Source organism: Cydia strobilella, chromosome 1 (assembly GCF_947568885.1).
Source record: "Cydia strobilella chromosome 1, ilCydStro3.1, whole genome shotgun sequence".
NCBI lineage: Eukaryota > Metazoa > Arthropoda > Insecta > Lepidoptera > Tortricidae > Cydia > Cydia strobilella.
Window position 1 is genome coordinate 4,196,246 of NC_086041.1, and position 19,401 is coordinate 4,215,646.

General features: G+C 37.9%; 1 protein-coding gene across 1 annotated transcript in view; it reads left to right on the forward strand.

Annotated features, from left to right (window-relative positions):
- The first annotated feature begins 1,058 nt into the window (after positions 1-1,058).
- LOC134753970 (DE-cadherin) overlaps positions 1,059-19,401 on the forward strand; it is a 372,368-nt gene continuing 354,025 nt past the window's right edge. The window contains exon 1 of the mRNA XM_063690045.1: positions 1,059-1,563. Coding sequence (XP_063546115.1) covers positions 1,488-1,563 — 76 coding nt within the window. The 5' untranslated portion in view covers positions 1,059-1,487. The remainder of the gene's footprint in view (positions 1,564-19,401) is intronic.

Genomic DNA, 19,401 nt, shown 5'->3' on the forward strand with positions numbered 1-19,401 from the left:
CAGGTAAGTACCGTAAGATACGGCATCTTACGATATCTTTTACGTACTATTTGACAGAGTCCACAAGTTACGATATCTTATCGCAAGGCATCTTAAGGTACCTTAAGATGTTATAGTTCGGTATATATTACGATATAGGGAAGGTGTGTCAGTTTTCGTCGAAAAAAAAACTTAAAGTACTCTTACTTAGATATTTGTTTGTATTGCTCATATTGTTTATTTTAGGTTAATATTACTGAACCTTCAATTATATTTACGGTTTATTTAAAAAAAAAAAAATTGCAATAGTAGTGTTATTTTAGTTTTCGTCCACCTATGAGTTAGTTTACGTCCACCTATGAGCTAGTTTTCGTCCATCTATGAGCTAGTTTTCGTCCACCTATGAGCTAGTTTCCGACGACAGCATTATTGAGTTATATTTAATTTTTTAGGGTTCCGTACCCAAAAGCGTAAAAACGGGACCGTATTACTAAGACTCCGCTGTCCATCTGTCTGACTGTCACCAGGCTGTATCTAATGAACCGTGATAGCTAGACAGTTGAAATTTTTACAGATGATGTACCTTTATATGTCTGTTGCCGCTATAACAACAAATACTAAAAAGTACGGAACCCTCATCAGTGGGCGAGTCCGACTCGTACTTGGCCGGTTTTAGTTCTTATGGTTTATATAAATCGTTTTTAGTTGGTTTTATAACTTCTGCCCGCGACTTCGACCAGTTCGACCGCGTATAATGATTATTTTCGTTATTACCTTAAAGTTTATCAACTGCAAGAAAGTTATATTTTTACCCCGCACCGATAGATATAGCAAAGACCCGTGTGACAACCCGCTTCGAGGATAGAAATCCAGTCTTCTTGTTTTTTGCGCGAAAAAAAAACCGGTTCCGTCGCCGGCTTGACCGCCATCTTGGAAGTGTGCTTGCCTTGCCTTGCCTTCTTACCAACACGAGCGTACAAACAATGTTTGTGGCGGTTGAGTATGAAGATAGACGCGGATCGCGCATGCTCCGCGCGCGCGGCACAACGGCTGCATAGCGCGCGACCGCAACTTGTTGATTGTTCACTCACTTCGCGCCAGTCTGTCGCGAGCGATGCGCCGGGAGGTTGTGTCTCGCGCCGCTGCCGCTCTCGCCAACTTCGAACTTATTTATCGGAAATATGTGAAGTTTCCGAACTTAAACTCGTGCAGAACTCCCGTACCGTTCGCTTTTAATAATGTTTAGTTATCTTCAGACGTGTTTAAAGTGTAGTTTAGCGTATTAAAACTTAATAGGCTCACCGTTCCACTTTACCTGTGCTCGTCCCACGACCGTGCGAAGCGGCTACCTTATCGGATAAATAAACGAACATTTTTCAAATGGATGTGCTTGAGTTCTGTGATAGTGTGCGTGGTTTGTGCGATTACGAGACCTCGTGAGTGCTTCAGTGACAAGTCGCTTTAGCGACGTGTAAGAAATAGTAATAAAGTTAAGTTATACTTGAAGAATGTGGCGGGAAAGTCGATGGGCGATGTTGCTGCTGCTGGGATCGCTCGCACTGGCGTCGGCGCAATTCAATAAAGGTACTACCTGTGAATGCTTTGTTCTAAAGCCTTTGTTGCGTTCTCGGAATATATTGTGAATTAGGAACAGCGAAACGTGATGTCTAGCGTATTCTTTTTGACACGTCTCTGTCGGCGTGAATCTGCGTGAATGCATAGGTAAGTTAAGTCGTTGGAGCGTTGGCAACTTGGCAGTGACCTCGAGTGGGTTCGTTTACCTCGCGGTTCGCGTATGCCTGTTCTAACCCGGTAAAGTTCACCGGGTACTTTAAAAAAATATATCACACGCTATAGAAACGGCGTTTTCCCTAGGGAGTTATGAAGATTCAAGTATTATAATTAACAGTTTTTGTCTTTATACCTACTTTTTTTTTGTATCGCAAGTGTTATGAAAAACATTGTGTGTAACTCGGGGCGTAAAAATATTGCAAACTCGAGTCTATAAATCGCTCCGGCAAGCTGTCCCGATTTAACTACTCTCGTTTGCAATATTTAACTTACGCCCCATGTTGCACAATGTACTATAAAACATTGAGGTGACGAAAGTTAAGAACAATGTTAGACAGTCCTTTTTGACTAGCGACAGTCAGTTTTATACTGTAAAAGAGATACTGAGGGTAAGTATAGAAGGTTTTTTCATAACACGCTCTTGATTTCAACTCGTTTTTTTGAAACATGAATTTGTAAATAAAAATATGAAATGAGTAGCATACTATGAGTAGTTTTTTTTAAATAAATATAAGAATGATATTGTCGGGTAAATTGTTGTTCAATTGTTACGTAATTAATATGTTTAGATAAACTAGTTTGGTTAATGGAATATTAGATAAGATAATAGGGTAATAAGTGGGTAATAATGAAGAATAATTATCTTCACTGGGATGTTTTGCAAGTTTGCAAATGAATAGAATTCTCACACTGTCGATAAGGGGAAACTAAAAAGGTATGGGAAGCTGTCTACCTGAGCTAACGGTGCATTTACCTGCAACTGTGTATGTATACTGTATTATAGTAATACATTACGATACAAGTGCGAAAAATAGGAAATTCGCAACGAGTAGCGAATATTCGCACATGTACCGTACGTTTTAACAGTACATTATGGTTCTTTAAATTTTTGACATAGTTACGTAATGTGCTAATTATCAGACTAGTGCGGTAAAGTAGCACCATATGTACCTACTGTAAAATATAAAACTACTCTATGCTTACATTATAACACTCCATTTTCTTTATAAATGGCTAAAATCTAGGTAACAGTCGAATTTTCTTTGAATTTATTATATTAACCCATTATTAACCTCACCGTTCCACTTTAAACAAATTTAAAACACTTTAAACACTAAAAACAAATCAAAATTATATTAGATTATTTTAAACCGGGTCACTCACGTATTATTAAGTCGAATAGCTCGACATGTGTGTCAAAATTATATGCTGATTGCTCTAACTTTCATACCAACATACGGCTATCCTGTATCATAATTACTTCCGGATTAGCGAGTTTGTACTGTATACTGAAATAGTACAGCCTAAACAAATAGCTCTGCAAAGGGAAAACCGCCAAGTTCCTTCCACATACACGGTTTCCACTAAACAGGTACCTTAGGTTATATATGTATAAGTGCTTATTTCCTGCGTCCCCGTGGGTATCAGTGACTGCATTTCAATGTTATCAGTGGATAGATAGGTGGATACGATATCGGCGCACCCTCGGTGTATCTAAAAATAAATGCATACCTTACCTAGGTATTCATTTTCTGTGAAAAATAGGTTTACAGGTACTTATCTATTTTACATAGGAATGAATACTTAACTCACCTGTAGCTAGGGAGAAAAACAGGTACCCTGAAAAAGTGTTTTATTTCGTACTTATTTGTTTAGGTACTTAAATACCTAGAAAGCACTTTTTCAGGGTTCCGTACCCAAAGGGTAAAAACGCGACCCTATTACTAAGACTCCTCAGTCCGTCTGTCTGTCTGTTACCAGGATGTATCACATGTACCGTGATAGCTACAGTTGAAATGTTCACAGATGATGTATTTCTGTTGCCGCTATAACAACAAATACTAATAAGTAGGGAAACTAAAAAAAAAAAACAAATCATTAAACTATGCCACAGCTACCATAGAATAATAATAATGTATCTAATAGACCGCGGGCCAGGAACAGATTTCCATGACCAATCGCCTCCCGGGCGAAAACTCGTATAGTGGTTAACAGCTATGTATGATGAACCCTCGTGAACGTCAGCTGCCGCTCCGTTGGTGGGTTGAGGAATGGCATCAAATAAAGTATTTAAAAAAATTTGTCATCGCCTCTCGCTTGATACTTTGTCAGATGATAGTTTAGATGCTATTGTGAAATAACAAAATCGTCAGCCGATTGTATCGCTGTGGAAAGACCGTCAGCTGGTCACATGAACATGTAAAAAAGAAAATTCTTTTCAGTCATCGGCGTCATCGCCTCCCGTTTGATACTTTGTCAGATGGTAGTTTAGATGCTATTGTTAATAAAACAAATCGTCAGCCGGTTGTATCGCGGTGGAAAGACCGTGTTACGCGTTTCGGTAGCTGCCATTCCTCTACCCACCAACGGAGCGGCAGCTGACGTTCACGAGGGGTCATCATACATAGCCGTTAACCGCTATACGAGTTTTCGCCCGGGAGGCGATGACTGACGAAATTTGCGTCATAACTTCACCCGCAAAAATTGTTCCGCGATGCAGATTGATACGATACAGATTTAATTATTCCATGGATTCGTGATTTACCTCCAGTTATTAACAATCTTAGGTAGTTATAGCCAGTAGACATGAGTATGCAATTAAATATGACTATTATTAGTCACTTGTGACAGACAGTAGGCAGTCGGCGCGTCGACGGTGATTATCATATTACCTATGCATAAATGAACTTTGGTAAATCCGGGGTAGCTATAACCTTGGGCAAAAGTAAGTTAGTAAGTTACCTAACCTACCTACCTATACATAGTGGTTTTGTTATATTTGACTATTACATACTTTACTCAGAGGGGTGAATATGCAGGTCACATGCCATGTCAGTGGTTGCGGAATGGCAAGGTATTTTGAAAGAAATGCCCCAAATATGCTTTGACGACTTTGATTGGGTAGTGACTGCTTATGAAGCCGATGGTCCCGGGTTCGAATCCCGGTTAGGGCATTTATTTGTGTGATACAGATATTTGTTCCTGAGTCATGGTCGTCTTCTATGTATTTAAGTATTTATATATTATATAAAGTACCCACTGAGTACCCACAACACAAGCCTTCTTGAGCTTACCATGGGGCTTAGTCAATTTGTGTAAAAAAATGTCATATAATATATTTTTAGGGTTCCGTACCTAAAAGGAAATAAACGGAACCCTTATAGGATCACTCGTGCGTCTGTCTGTCTGTCTGTCCGTCTGTCACAGCCTATTTTCTCCGAAACTACTGGACCAATTAAGTTGAAATTTGGTATACATATGTAAGTTTGTGACCCAAAGACGGACATGTAACGTAAACAAATGAATTTTAAACATGTGGGCCACTTTTAGGGGGTAAATGAGTAAATTACAAATTAAAGCTTTTCAAACTATATCGTGTTACATATCAAATGAAAGAGCTCATTGTGAGAATCTCAAATATATTTTTTTGTATAATTTTAGGATAAATAATTTAGAAGGTTATTCAAGAAACCTTTTGAGCAATAAGCCAAGCTTTGCCTCAAGTGTTTCCAGGCTTTATCTCGACTTGCCACTGGACTGTTGCCAACTGGGAAAAGACGCTTAAAAATGCCAACAAAGTTGCTAAGAAAATTTAGTAGTGTGTGTGAAACTAACGTATTGGTTGTATTTATGGATCAAATTACAAATCGTATGTTTAATTATAGTTAAACAATAACAGCCATACATACGTTATGCTATTATTAACAGCAAAACGCACTAGGTCTGGAGTAAACGATTTATTTTAACTCGATACACAACAATGCTTGACCGACGCTTACGTGGATCCGGCGCCAAGCCATCTTGACAGCTCGCGCTCATGACAACCGTCCTGTCAGTTAGGGGCGCGTTCCGAACTCCGCTGACACTATAACGATATGACTTCCGGTTCGAGCGCCATCTTGATAGTTAGCATCGTGATTAATTACTTTGTTTTTTGCTTATTAATATTGTTTAAAGTGTAATATCGATAGCTTATTATACAGTAAACTAATGTGGTAGTGTGCAGTGAATGGAGAATTAATTTTGAAGCGCGTTTAACCACCATCTTGGAGTCAACGGCCGGTAGTCCACGTGCTTCTTGTAAAGTCTAGCTATCGATTTACAAGAGCTAACAAATCACCGTACACTGTCTTGTACAACCGTACAATTTTTGTCGTTTGTAAACCTCTCAATACCTTGATACTGGCGAAATAGTCCCACTGGGCTGAAGCCATAATTTTAAAAGAAGAAGAAGAAGACTATAACGATATAACCATGGAGACTATATAAAGAAGCCAAATCTCTATGTATGAAAAGTGTCCATCAAAAAACAGTAATTAGGCGGCGCCACCATGCACCGAAATACTACCAAAAACAACCTACGTAATTTGGTCGGGTTATTTGTTGCCTTATATGGTTCATGTTATACTCATGTCCCAGAGCCTAACTAGCGCCACCGGAGAGATTAGGAACTATTATTTAAAGCTTAACGCGGTCACTTTTACAACAATTCTGCCATAAGAGATTGCGATCCTTTCTATACCATCCATAGATATAACAATAGAATATGACATGTATACCTAAAGGCAATAATTACTTATCGCCAGCACGTAATTTGTGGGCAACTAACATTGAGCGAACAACGATCGATCATTGATTTTATTGGTTAAACAATTAAAAACCGCCCAAGTGCGATTCGGACTCGCGCACGAAGGGTTCCGTACCGTTACGCAAAAAAACGGTAAAAAAATCACGTTTGTTGTATGGGAGCCCCCCTTAAATATTTGTTTTATTCTGTTTTTAGTATTTGTTGTTATAGCGGCAACAGAAATACATCATCTGTGAAAATTTCAACTGTCTAGCTATCATAACACACAACATATAACACAAGCCTCCTTGGGCTTACCGTGGGACTTAGTCAATCTGTGTAAGAATGTCCTATAAAATTTATTTATTTATTTATTTATTTATCACGGTTCATGAGATACAGCCTGGTGACAGACGGACGGACAGACAGACAGCGAAGTCTTAGTAATAGGGTCCCGTTTTTACCCTTTGAATACGGAACCCTAAACACAGGCTATATTTCATTCTAATCAGCAACGTATTAAGTATGTTTTTTGTATTTTTTTTACTTTGTCAGTAGGGTTCAAGTCTAAAACTGTATAGATATTTATGTATATTTGTATATTGCCAAGCTAGCGATTCTCATTTGTTTAACCACGGCAAACAATGAGTATAAAGGTCAAAACACACTCAAGGATCCCTTCATTTGCACGTAGATTACACACATTATCTTAGTATGAATCACAATGACTCAAACACTTCAGAACGGTAAACAACACTACCGATGTGCATTATCAAAATTGCACCTTATCTTTATCAATATAATGTTGAAAATAAAAGAATTATGTAAAAATTCAATAATTAAAAATATATTCAGAAGTACTTACCTACTACGAGTGCATACCTGTTTAATCCGTGTTTATAAGTCTCCGAATCTTAAATGATATATAAATCTTAAATGATAAATAAGGAACTTAATATACACTCGCTAAATAACTATGAATGTAAAAAAGCAATAATTAAATGGTTAAGTGCTCTTGACTATAAAGCTACTGAAGATATAATTCGTAAATAAAAGCTTAAAATAAAACGACACACACACACACACACACACACACACACGCGCGCGCGCATGCACTCACACGATGATTAAAATAGATATGTAAGAATAATTTTAGCTATGTAAATATGTAAAATTAATAAATGTAAATGTAGTCGTTAATTTGGCAAACTAGTTAATTCATTATAAATTTATAATGTTAATGTTAACTTTATTTACTTCTCTTAGTATAGATTTAAAAAAAAAAGTAATTCTGGAAGAGCGAGGTCTCCTGATACAGGTACTTCATACCTAATAGGAGGACTCGACCACTATGTATTTACCAACTAAGATTGAAATGAAATAAATTATTATCTTATCTTATCTTATCTTATCTTATCTTATATGTGTGTTTAAATACATAATTTAGCCAGCTCTATTATTCCCTCTTTCATTTATTTAATGTAAGAAATTAACTTCTATAATACAAAATGTAAGTAGTTATTGTAATGACGGGTTTCAAAATGCATGTACTTTTCTAGGTTTGTCTGAAAATTTGGAATATCTTGACAAAAGTCCGGAGATTTGATATGATTGAACGGAACACTCGGTGCGCGAGTAAAACGATAAGTTCTTAAAGGGATAAGTTCGCCTTTGTACTAATGACGAATGTTATTTTTCCTGTTTTATTTAGATTTTTGTACAATAAAGTGTTTACTACTATTATAAACGAACTCGCAATTGACGCACTTTTTTAGGGTTCCGTACCCAAAGGGTAAAAACGGGACCCTATTACTAAGACTCCGCTGTCTGTCTGTATGTCTGTCTGTCTGTCACCAGGCTGTATCTCATGAACCGTCATAGCTAGACAGTTTTTTCACAAATGATATATTTCTGTATACTAAAAACAGAATCTTCCATACAACAAACGTGATTTTTTGCCGTTTTTTGCGTAATGGTACGAAACCCTTAGTGCGCGAGTCCGACTCGCACTTGGCCGGTTTTTAACATTAGAAAAAACTTCGCAGTCACTTGACTTTGCTTCGCTTTCAGACCCAATCTAATCCCATTAGCTTAGTTTAGTACATCAGATCTATAGTTCGTAGAAGCTAATTTTTCGTATGCCCGCCTAATAAGTACTTGCTTAAACTTATTACAGCTTATACCATCGCCCACACTGTTAATTGAGTTCGTAAACCTTATTACAAAGAACATAAGGTCCACCGACGGACAGTTAAGAGTATTGCTGTTTGTACACTCAGCGTCAAATACTCTGTAGCAGTCAGTGGCCAAATAGTTCGGTACAACGTACTAAATCACAGGGCGGACACGCTATACATCAAAAATCACTCGCGTTTCTATGTGTGGACGGCACGTCCGTACACGCGTCATGCGTCATAGTGTGAGTAAGTTGCTTAAAAATAGTAAATAGTAATAGTGGAGCACGCCAGAAGTCCGCCAGATTTCTGTCGCGGGGCGAGGTAATTCGAGTCGGGGCTGGGCGGTGCGTGGCCGTTCTGTATGATAATACTATAACTTATTCTGTGACTAAATATATGGTGTACCGAATTACTTGACTACTTTGGTTGCTTTGCTACAAAGTATTTGACGCATAGTGTACGTGAATAGCTAAGGCATTTAACTTTGACCTAACATAGTTTGATGTCGGGCGAAGGTCGAGTGAACGGGTAAGTTATGAAACTAGACTAGAGTACTAGATCTAACTGTACCTAAGTCGGTAAATACAAAGTCTTACGATTGTTAACTTTGAACGCTTTGTTAACGCCGTCCTCGAAACGTCGGAGGTGGGTTTAATACTTATTTTACGCGATTAAGTCCCGTCGTTGTAAATAATAATGAGTAAAAATCGTGAAAGTTTAAATCAGTGTTAACTTGAAGTTTATTACCAAGTTGTAACTAAGTAGTTAATTCTGGTACACCGTACTAAATATATGTTGTACCGAACTATTTGACTCACATATATTAAATATTAAATAAAAGGCTCTAATATGTATAGTTTGAGAAAGGTTGCTTCAATTGAAGCGCGGCAGCGTCGAACTCCCCCCCTCCCCCCACTAAATGTGCGGTAGCTCTCGATGGCTCCCGGTCTGAATCTAATCAAAACCTAACCTAACCTAAGAATCAAATCAACTGTGTCAAGTTTCAGCGCATAGTGACAAAATGCATGGTGTCGTGCGCTATAAAACCAGCTACACTTAGGGTTGTCACTCGACACACAGCACTCACAATTCCGTTCCTAAAACCGTCGTCCCGACTGACGTTGCAGTTCTTTGTATTCCAATGGCTTCACGCACTTTTCTACTTTAATATGATGTTAACGATAATTGTTATTTTTTTTAAATTAGTTCCATAAATGGAATAGTAACCAAAAAATCTTTTCTCCATTCTAGCAGCGGCTGCGAAAACTACGTCTATCCGTCATTGTAGTTTCATTACCAGCATTTACGGTATTAAATGTGACGTTTTCAACCAAAAGGTACCATATTGTCGCTTGTTGATAAGGTTGATTTCTAATTGAAGCTATATGGAAATGGCGCCTTACTGACAAGCCACAATAAGTTTCCTTTTGGTTGATAATGGCACAAATGCTATTAGAAATCTAACAGGATAGCAACGGTATCACAATATCGTTGCATAGAGACCGATGGTGATTTGCAAGACTCGGTGAAAGGCAGTCGTGACTCCGTTAAGAATGGCTAACCTTTGCAGATATTATAGGTATGTACTTTACTAAGTATATTTTTTTATTTAAGGCCGTTCCATCGGTTTGCCACTGTCTTTGTCACATTTCGCAAAAAAGAACGGGAAAGAACATACGCGCCAAGTGTCAATTTTGATCGAATTTGTCGGTTTTTATTTACTTTAAAAACGTTACCTTACAATATCGAAATTCTAAAGCTATGAAATTACTATTTATGTTAAGATTGTTTTTTCTTCTTTTTTTATTTATAGTATTACATAATAAATAACCGAGTAAAGTAGGATTAAAAGTCCGAGTTAGAGGTTACTTTGGGAATTAATTGTATCGAGCGAAGTGTCATAATTCGTGTATCGGAAGCTATGTTGTTAAAGATAATATAGTCATGAACTACATATATTTTTTCCACGTCTACGAATATCAACGCCTCTTAGAAAAACATGATCATATAAGGAGATTTTTCGCCTTCTGGCTCAGGGAACCGCCTTAAGCGAACGCTAGTCGACTTCAAGTAGATAGCGACAGCCAAAGTTGCTAAATATATCACAACACCTCCTTATTCCTATTATATGTATAGTAACAAAGGTAGGTGTTGCGATAGGTACATTTTTTTTATTGAAGATTAAACAAAAATGTTTCGCCAAACTGGGAAACAGTTTGTTGAAATCTAAGTAGATTCACTAAAAATAACCGGCCAAGTGCGAGTCGGACTCGCGCACGAAGGGTTCCGTACCATTACGGAAAAAAACAGCAAAAAAATCACGTTTGTTGTATGGGAGCTCTATTTAAATATTTATATTATTCTGTTTTTAGTAATTGTTGTTATAGCGGCAACAGAAATACATCATCTGTGAAAATTTCAACTGTCTAGCTATCACGGTTCATGAGATACAGCCTGGTGACAGACGGACAGCTTAGTAATAGGGTCCCGTTTTTACCCTTTGGGTACGGAACCCTAAAAATCAAGTAACAATAAGTACGTAAGTAAGTAGTCGGTGTCTCAAATATATGTGCCATTCTCAATCAAAATGGTACTTATTGTCGGTTGTCAATAAGGCGCTATTTCCATATAGCAGTAATTTGAAATCTACCTTATCGACAAGCGACAATGTGGTACCTTTTGACGGGACTTAATCGCGTAAAATAGTAAGTTAGTTGGGAGGTAAATTTAAAACTATCTTACGCGATTAAGTCCCGTCGTTGTAAATAATAATGAGTAAAAATCGTGAAAGTTTAAATAAGTTTAAACCTTTTGGTTGAAAACGTCACATATCTTGTGATATTAACAGCATCACACTCAACTGATCATGCGCAGATCCCATCTCAATGACATAAGGTCAAACAGCAAATAGTTCAGTGTTGCCATAATAATATGCTCATAAAAGTAAAAAAAAATCGTGACTTATGGCCTTAGTCTGTGACATGTGCGACAATGTCCGTGACTTATGATTTGGCCGCACTTGGCCGGTTTTCTTTTTTTATAATGCAACCAGGACAAAAATGTGACCTTTGCAATAAAAATCTGACTTTCATTAAACGAAACGTAAATTATGACAGCCCTGACAAGTTTTATTTGTAGACTAATTTTGTGTTAGAATGTAACATATTTGAAACAAAATGTATTGTCACAAAATGTGTGTAAATGAAATGTGAGGTTTCGCGGAAGGCAAAAATAAGAAAATAATGCATAATTGCACTATCCAGTCAGCTTAAAATATTGCGTTAGTACCGTTATGACTCCTTTGTTTTAAAGCCAAGTCTTTGAGCAAACAGCTTGAATTGAAGGCTATATTGGAATTTTACTGCTGTATAAAATTCTTATTTGAACCCGATTCTAAAGAAGTAAAGTATAAGTTCTTATCTATCAAAACTAGCGGCTCTGTGAGCTGTAAACCTCGCAAACCCCCATGGCTGTCATTTTGAAAAAAATCCAAAAACTGAAATAACAAAAAAAAAAACTTATTTAATTCTTGAATTTGCGCACAAAATTTCACGAGAATCGGTTGAGAAATGCCACCTGTACAGGAGAAAATCCTGACATACAAAACAAAATCATTTCTGTCGAAGCTAAAACGGAGACCTTCGCTAACGCTCGGTTAATTAAGGCATTAGATATCCTAATTCCGTAATGTGTGTTTTCAGTTTTTTTTTATTATTATTATTTACTAAATTTATTATTAAAAAAAAAAAAAAAAAAAAAAATATTTATAAAAATAATAGAAAACCGCATTTCGGGTCAACTTGATCTGCACCAACCACCCGAACAAGCGGGATTCCGTCCCGGCCTGTCTACCACCGACCACCTACACACGTTAAACCAAGTTATCGAAAAATGCCACGAACATAATCTCCCCCTCTACTTAGCCTTCGTAGACTATTCAAAAGCGTTTGACAGCATATCACACCATGCCATCTTCACAGCTCTAAGTCACCAAGAAATATCCCCTAGTTACATCAAACTTCTAAGCACCGTATACAAACATAGTACAGCCGCCATAAAACTACAATCTTCTGGCCCGTCCTTCGAAGTGCAAAGGGGAGTAAAACAAGGAGATCCGCTATCGCCGAAACTTTTCACCAGCACATTAGAACATGTCTTCCAGAAGCTTGCGCCGCGTTGGGGAGACAAGGGGTTGGTTGTCGGAGAGAAAAGGTTAACCAACCTTCGCTTCGCCGATGACATTGTCCTTTTTTCCTCAACGGCATCCGAGCTACATCATATGCTAGAAGACCTTAGCTACGCAAGCCTCGAGGTTGGACTGAAGATGAATATGTCAAAGACCAAAGTCATGACTAACAGCACAAAACGTAGGATTGAGGTAAACGGAGAACACATTGCATATGTCCATGAATACCTTTATTTGGGCCAAATAGTCTCTTTCCAGGCGCGACAAGAAAAAGAGGTCGACAGACGGACCGAGAACGCCTGGAAGAGCTATTGGTCCATGAAACACCTCATGAAGGGAGACCTACCTCTATCACTCAAACGTAGGCTCATGGACATGTGCATACTTCCAGTCCTCACCTACGGTGCTCAGACTTGGTCTTTGACGGAAGCTCAGAAGTCCAAACTCGGGGTTTGTCAGAGAGGTATGGAGCGCAGCATATTAGGTGTGAAACTCGGGGATCGCATCCGGAACACCACGCTGCGCTCTAAAACCCAAATAATAGATGTAGCTCGGAAAGCGGACAAGTTAAAGTGGGACTGGGCTGGTCATGTCTGCCGCATGCCGAATGACTTGTGGGCCAAAATAACCACAGAGTGGCTGCCCCATGAGTCAAACCGGGGATCCGGCAGACCTCGTCGGCGATGGCGGGATAACTTGGACTCCTTTTTGAGCGACTGGCCAGATGTAGCTCAAAACCGGGAGGAGTGGAAGAAGAGGGGGGAGGCCTTTGCCCAGCAGTGGGACACAATAGGCTCGTAATAATAATAATTATTTACTAGAGATAAATCACAAATTTTACATGGTAATTAATAAAAAGTATCGTTAAACCAGAATGGTTTGTCTCGATACTCCATTCCGCAGTACTTACATAATCAAATATACAATACGATACTTAGGTACACATCCAGTTCGTAAACAACACAATAATTGCAAAGAATCACAAGTGAGCGCATCTCATCACACCGGCCGCGGCCGGTCGAGCAAAACTAGAACCTAATGATAATAATATATAGAAAGACTCCAGTATCGAGGTGATTTTCAATTTTCGCTTGGAAACTATAGCCATACTTCTAAGTCTTCCACGGTAAGTTTCCAAAGAAAACTTACAAAATATACGATCAGGAACATGGAAAGTAGGAAGTAACTTCTATTGTTGCAAATTTTCGAAGCCAAGATTAAGTTTCTGAAGATAACCGAGCTAATAATGCTTCAAGCGATTCTGAATAAATGTAGTTTGAAGTAGCCTACTTAGAGCCTTTTCACATTGCCCGATCCTATATCGGATGTCGGATGGAAGTAAAATGTAAGACGTATGTGTGTTTCTGTATTTATTTATTCATTAAATAAATCATTATAACTAAAAAGAAACCGTACCATTACGCAAAAAACGGCAAAAAATCACGTTTGTTGTATGGGAGCCCCACTTAAATATTAATTTTATTCTATTTTTAGTATTTGTTGTTATAGCGCCAACAGAAATACATCATCTGTGAAAATTTCAACTGTCTAGCTATCACGGTTCAGCCTGCGGTATACAGCCTGGTGACATACAGACAGACGGACACTGGAGTCTTAGTAATAGGGTCCCGTTTTTACCCTTTCGGTACGGAACCCTAAAAGCGAAAGATAACGCAAAAAGGCGGAATTAATGCCGAATGGCACTCCTGCAGCCGTTTTTCTAATAGGTATTTTTTGACATCGGATGCGGAAAGGCGCTTCCGATAATTTCATCCATGTCTGAGCCCCCTGCCAGCTACAGTTAGTGACATCTACCGTAAGAATAATACACTTCTTAAACGGCTACCGAAGTGAGTTTTTCACTATTACTTCAGGTATTTCAGACAAAATTAATTTGATTATAGATTAGACCTGTCAACAGTGACATTTCTGGCTGACAGATCACAGTAAGACAGACAGACATATAACCGTTTGATAACAAGTAAAGACTATCCGAATAGGCCTCGTTTCGTGTCCGGGACGAGTATCGAGTCCGTTCAACTTTTCTGCTCTTAATTCCCAAACATCGTAATTGAAGGTCAAACCGTCAAACTCACGTCACGATTGTCACGAACAATGTTGTCCGCTTGATGGTAAATCATAAAATTCCGGAAAATACGAATATTTTAAATTTTCCAGTAGACAGTCTTTTTTTCAAAAATAACGTGTAGTATTTAAATACGATAAAGTTCGGTGTTCGTAGACATGCAGTATACATCAAGGCTCGGAACCAGTTTTTTCTTCATACAAAAAATACCGGTATAATAATGTCCTTTTTCGTTCTTTGGTTTATTATTTCATTTTTAATGGGACAATGTAATAATACGAAGTTGTTACCTAAATACATTATTCAGTCGTACGTAAAGAGCATAAAACTATTAAAAATATTGAGCTATTTCGGGTTTTTCAAAAAAACCGGTTCCGAGCTCTGGCATACATGTAAAGCCTGACCAGGAATATATGATCACGCGCGCGCGCCATGTTGCGGAATTTCATTGGAACTAAAATTTTCATACTAAACTGTACTGTCACCACATACATGAGAATAACAGCGCCCTCTTGACAATAATCATATAATTCTGGTCGGGCTTTAACAATATTTAAGAAATCAAAAAATATATCAAATACATACATAACCGTACATACGACAACCGGTCTGGCATAGTGGGTAGTGACCCTGCCTGTGAAGCCGATGGTCCTGGGTTCGAATCCCGGTAAGGGCATTAATTTTTGTGATGAACACTAATATTTGTTCCTGAGTCATGGGTGTATTTTCTATGTACATATATAATTATGTATTTATCTATTATAAGGCACACTATACAAACAAATATTATGCCAACAAAGTTAGGAAAATTGTGAATTAACTGAGTTTATAATGGAATCGGCTCAAGCTCGATACGAACACAAGTAATCCTTTATTACAGAATACGCTTAAGTCACTTGAACAACAGACTCAACTTTTGTTTCCATAAGGAATACGTATAAAGAACTTCTCAGCATGGTATTGGAAGTTACATGGATTAAATGTATTCAATGGATCTTTGTGTAACTTTACAATGAGTATGTGAAGAGCATGTTAGTTTGTTTAAAGGTATTGTGTAGCATATTACGTTATGAATATGAAATTGTATTATTTGCTTTTGCTACAAATTGATAGGAATAAACTCTATTGCACAATTAGTTAAATCAGCAGTGACGATGCTGAATAAACATTAAATATAGTACGTGTTTCTGTTTAGTTGTTTACTCGTGTTTTGGCGCGAATCCGAAATAATATTATCCGTTGTTATATTATTTTCAAAACACCGGCTCATTAAGACTTTATTACCAGTTCAAAAACGAATGAGAAAGTTGCATATTTTATCACAAGAGTGGCAAAGTTGATGGGAGTTTTGAATTGTTGTAAGCTGTATTGAACGCAATACATCTGAATGCTATGAGCATACAGCATATAAAGTATAACATCTGTCATGTGCTAGTTTAAATTAATTATTTCGCCCTACTTCTCGGTCTGCTTAGGATTAGTCTAGGCGTCGGACCAAGCTTTCTGAAGCTTATTTGACCCTAACTCGACCCCCAATAATAATTTCCTGTACACAATACGTCATTCATTAGCCTTAATTTACTCTTGTTCCACTCACCTTACCATTGACAATTAGACAAACGATAGTTTCAAACGTTTGCCGTCCATGGAAGCGTTCGCTTGAGTTGGTCTCAAACGGTGTTCGTTTGAAGCGGCAATGTGAAGTGTAGGGAAGGCCGACAACGCTTGTGCGGGTCATCTTTCATAATAGACCCAAAACGGCGTAAATACAGTTGAATTTGCTACACAAATGTGCGTTTTGTTTGTTGAAGTTCAGTAAAGACTACATATTCTGCTCGTAGCAGATACGACACCATCTAATCTATGTGATTGTAATGTGTTATCATTATTTTACTCAATTTCAATACCTAATTCGTATCGGAATGTTATTGATGGCAGGCGGTCTATCGCTCTAGTGCACGCAATGATATGAGAATAAGAATAAGATGACTAGATATGTATTTAAATTTTAAATGGAATTCGAATTTTAAGGTTATTGCCAAAAGTAAGTTCGGAAACCAGTTTGGGAGTGTAGCGTTTCTGCCATTTATTTGATCTGTAGTAAAGGCAACGTTTGTATGGCTTCTGTGGCGCGGCTCGGCTGCCTTTGCCATGACGTCATCATGTAACCGGACCGTCGTCAACGGTTGGTATTCAATTCGTTCCAAAAGAACGTAAGTCATGCGAACACCAGAGGACTTGCTACGTTTCAGGATGGCCGAGTCGGAATGCGGTTTAGTAGGGCTGCCACTTCAAAATACAAATCTACCTGCGAGTGAACAATAGACGGTCGTTCCGTGAGCAAAATTATTATGTTTGTTCGACGTCGACTTTAATGGTCTCTCTTTAGTGTATTTGCAAGTATTTTTAGTCTTCTCTTCTTCCTGCCCTTATCCCACGTTATGTGGGGTCGGCACAACATGTTTTTCTCTTCCATTCTCCTCTATCTTTCGTCACCTCAGCACTCACTCCTTTCTTTCTCATATCCTCTTTCACACAATCCATCCATCGCTTTGCAAGTATTTTTAGTACAATTTGGAATAAATTGAAATAAAAGTGAACGCTTATATAGTCCAACAAGAAAGGTTAGAAATTAAAAAGTGGCGATATTATAGTGACGTCCCGTTTTCTTAGATTGATTTGAAAGGGACGACACTACAGTATTGCCACTTTTTAATTACTACACTTTCTTGTCGGACTGTACCATTTTCTTTTTTAACTTAAAAAAAAACTATGTAACACTTTACCGGACTACTCAACAGCAGACATTCTTATTGTATCTTTATATTTTACTCAATAATACCAAAATAATACGTAGCGAAGCTGACTCGAGGATTGATTTCAGTAAAAAAAACTGTTATTAATAATTGTGTTATTGGTTTAAAATCAGTAAAGCTTCCCGTCTAAATTGAATCAGACCGCACTCACAAAAATAATTATTCATTTATTAATATAAACCTTAAGTGACACCCCTTATTAAAAGGGCACATACCTTGTGACCGTTGCGCTCGCGTCGGCCCCGGCCACTCATACATACAAACTACATACATACATAAAAGTAATATTACATGTATGTTAGCGTGTTTTAAACTGTAAACCCTTATTTACCGTTACCACGAGCATTTCTTAGAACCCGATGTTATGATTCATATAGACAGTGATGGTATTTCCTGCTCGATCACTACTTTGCTAAATCAGACTATAAAAGGCGAAAACTTGAAGTCAGCCACTTAAAGCGCTTAACTTTGTGAATGCTTAATCCTAGTCAGGCCATAAGTATTAAAAAAAACCGGCCAAGTGCCAGACGTACTAGCCCACCGAGGGTTCCGTACTTTTTAGTATTTGTTGTTATAGCGGCAACAGAAATACATCATCTGTGAAAATTTCAACTGTCTAGCTATCACGGTTCATGAGATACAGCCTGGTGACAGACAGACAGACGGACAGCGGAGTCTTAGTAATAGGGTCCCGTTTTTACCCTTTACGTACAGAACCCTAAAAAAATTACATCCCTGCGATTTGGGACATTTCAAGTTCCATCAAGTTAGAATTTTTAAATAGTAACAGAGGATAAAATAGAATCAAAAATAAACGCATTCACAATGACAAAAATGTTTTCACGCAAACTGAAAGCTGTGTACCAAAATGACTGAGAACCAATGAAATTGAAAGGTTCATAGATCTTTTTAGATTTGTAGTTTAGTACAAAGCCGGAAACTGCGTTTTGAATCAAACCTGCCATGGATTTGAGGCAAAAAAGCTATCGATTTCGATTACGTTCGGCGAATGGTCTATCGACGTCACAGTCACTATTCACAATAGTGTCACTCTCTCGTTGATGACAAAAAATACCTATCTTTGAATCCGAGAGATTAAGTTTCACTTTTATTTATAGAAATAGGTTTGTAAATACTCAGTTGTACTATGTTGGCTAATAAAAGATTCCGAGGTATTGATAACGACCATTTTTTGAAGTTGTTTAAAACATAGCAGAGAAAACATGAAGATAGAGATAATATTAAAGATTCACAACTCAATATTCATTCAATCAGACGTTTGAAATTACTAGACTTATATTGACCGGGATATAGACCGTGATTACCTTTTGTATTATTTGTGAGCTCCCGATATTTCGACGCAGTTACATGCATCATGTTCACGGGTGACTGAAGATAGCGGGTGGGTGTCAAAGTTGTGTAGACAGCGCTCTGTCTACCCTCATTCTTGCACGTCGGCTGCGTTCACTTTCAACGTTACCAACGGTCGCATTCACACTTGTTGGTCCGGTCGCGCTCACACTCGTTGGTCTGTCCAAACACACTACACTCACGGTGTCCCTACGCGTCTTTGATTCGGATATCACTGGTTTTTTAAACAAATAAATCACAGGATTCCACACATTTGACAGTTTAAACCCATCTTCACGATTGAAATTTTTGTATTTGTGAATTTCAACGGCTTCTCTTACCAATCTTGGTATATAGTGGCGTTCTGTCGAAATGACCTTGGGACTATGCAACTCGATCCAGTGATTAAAATTAAAATGAAATTAAGTTAAAATACTACTTAATTATTT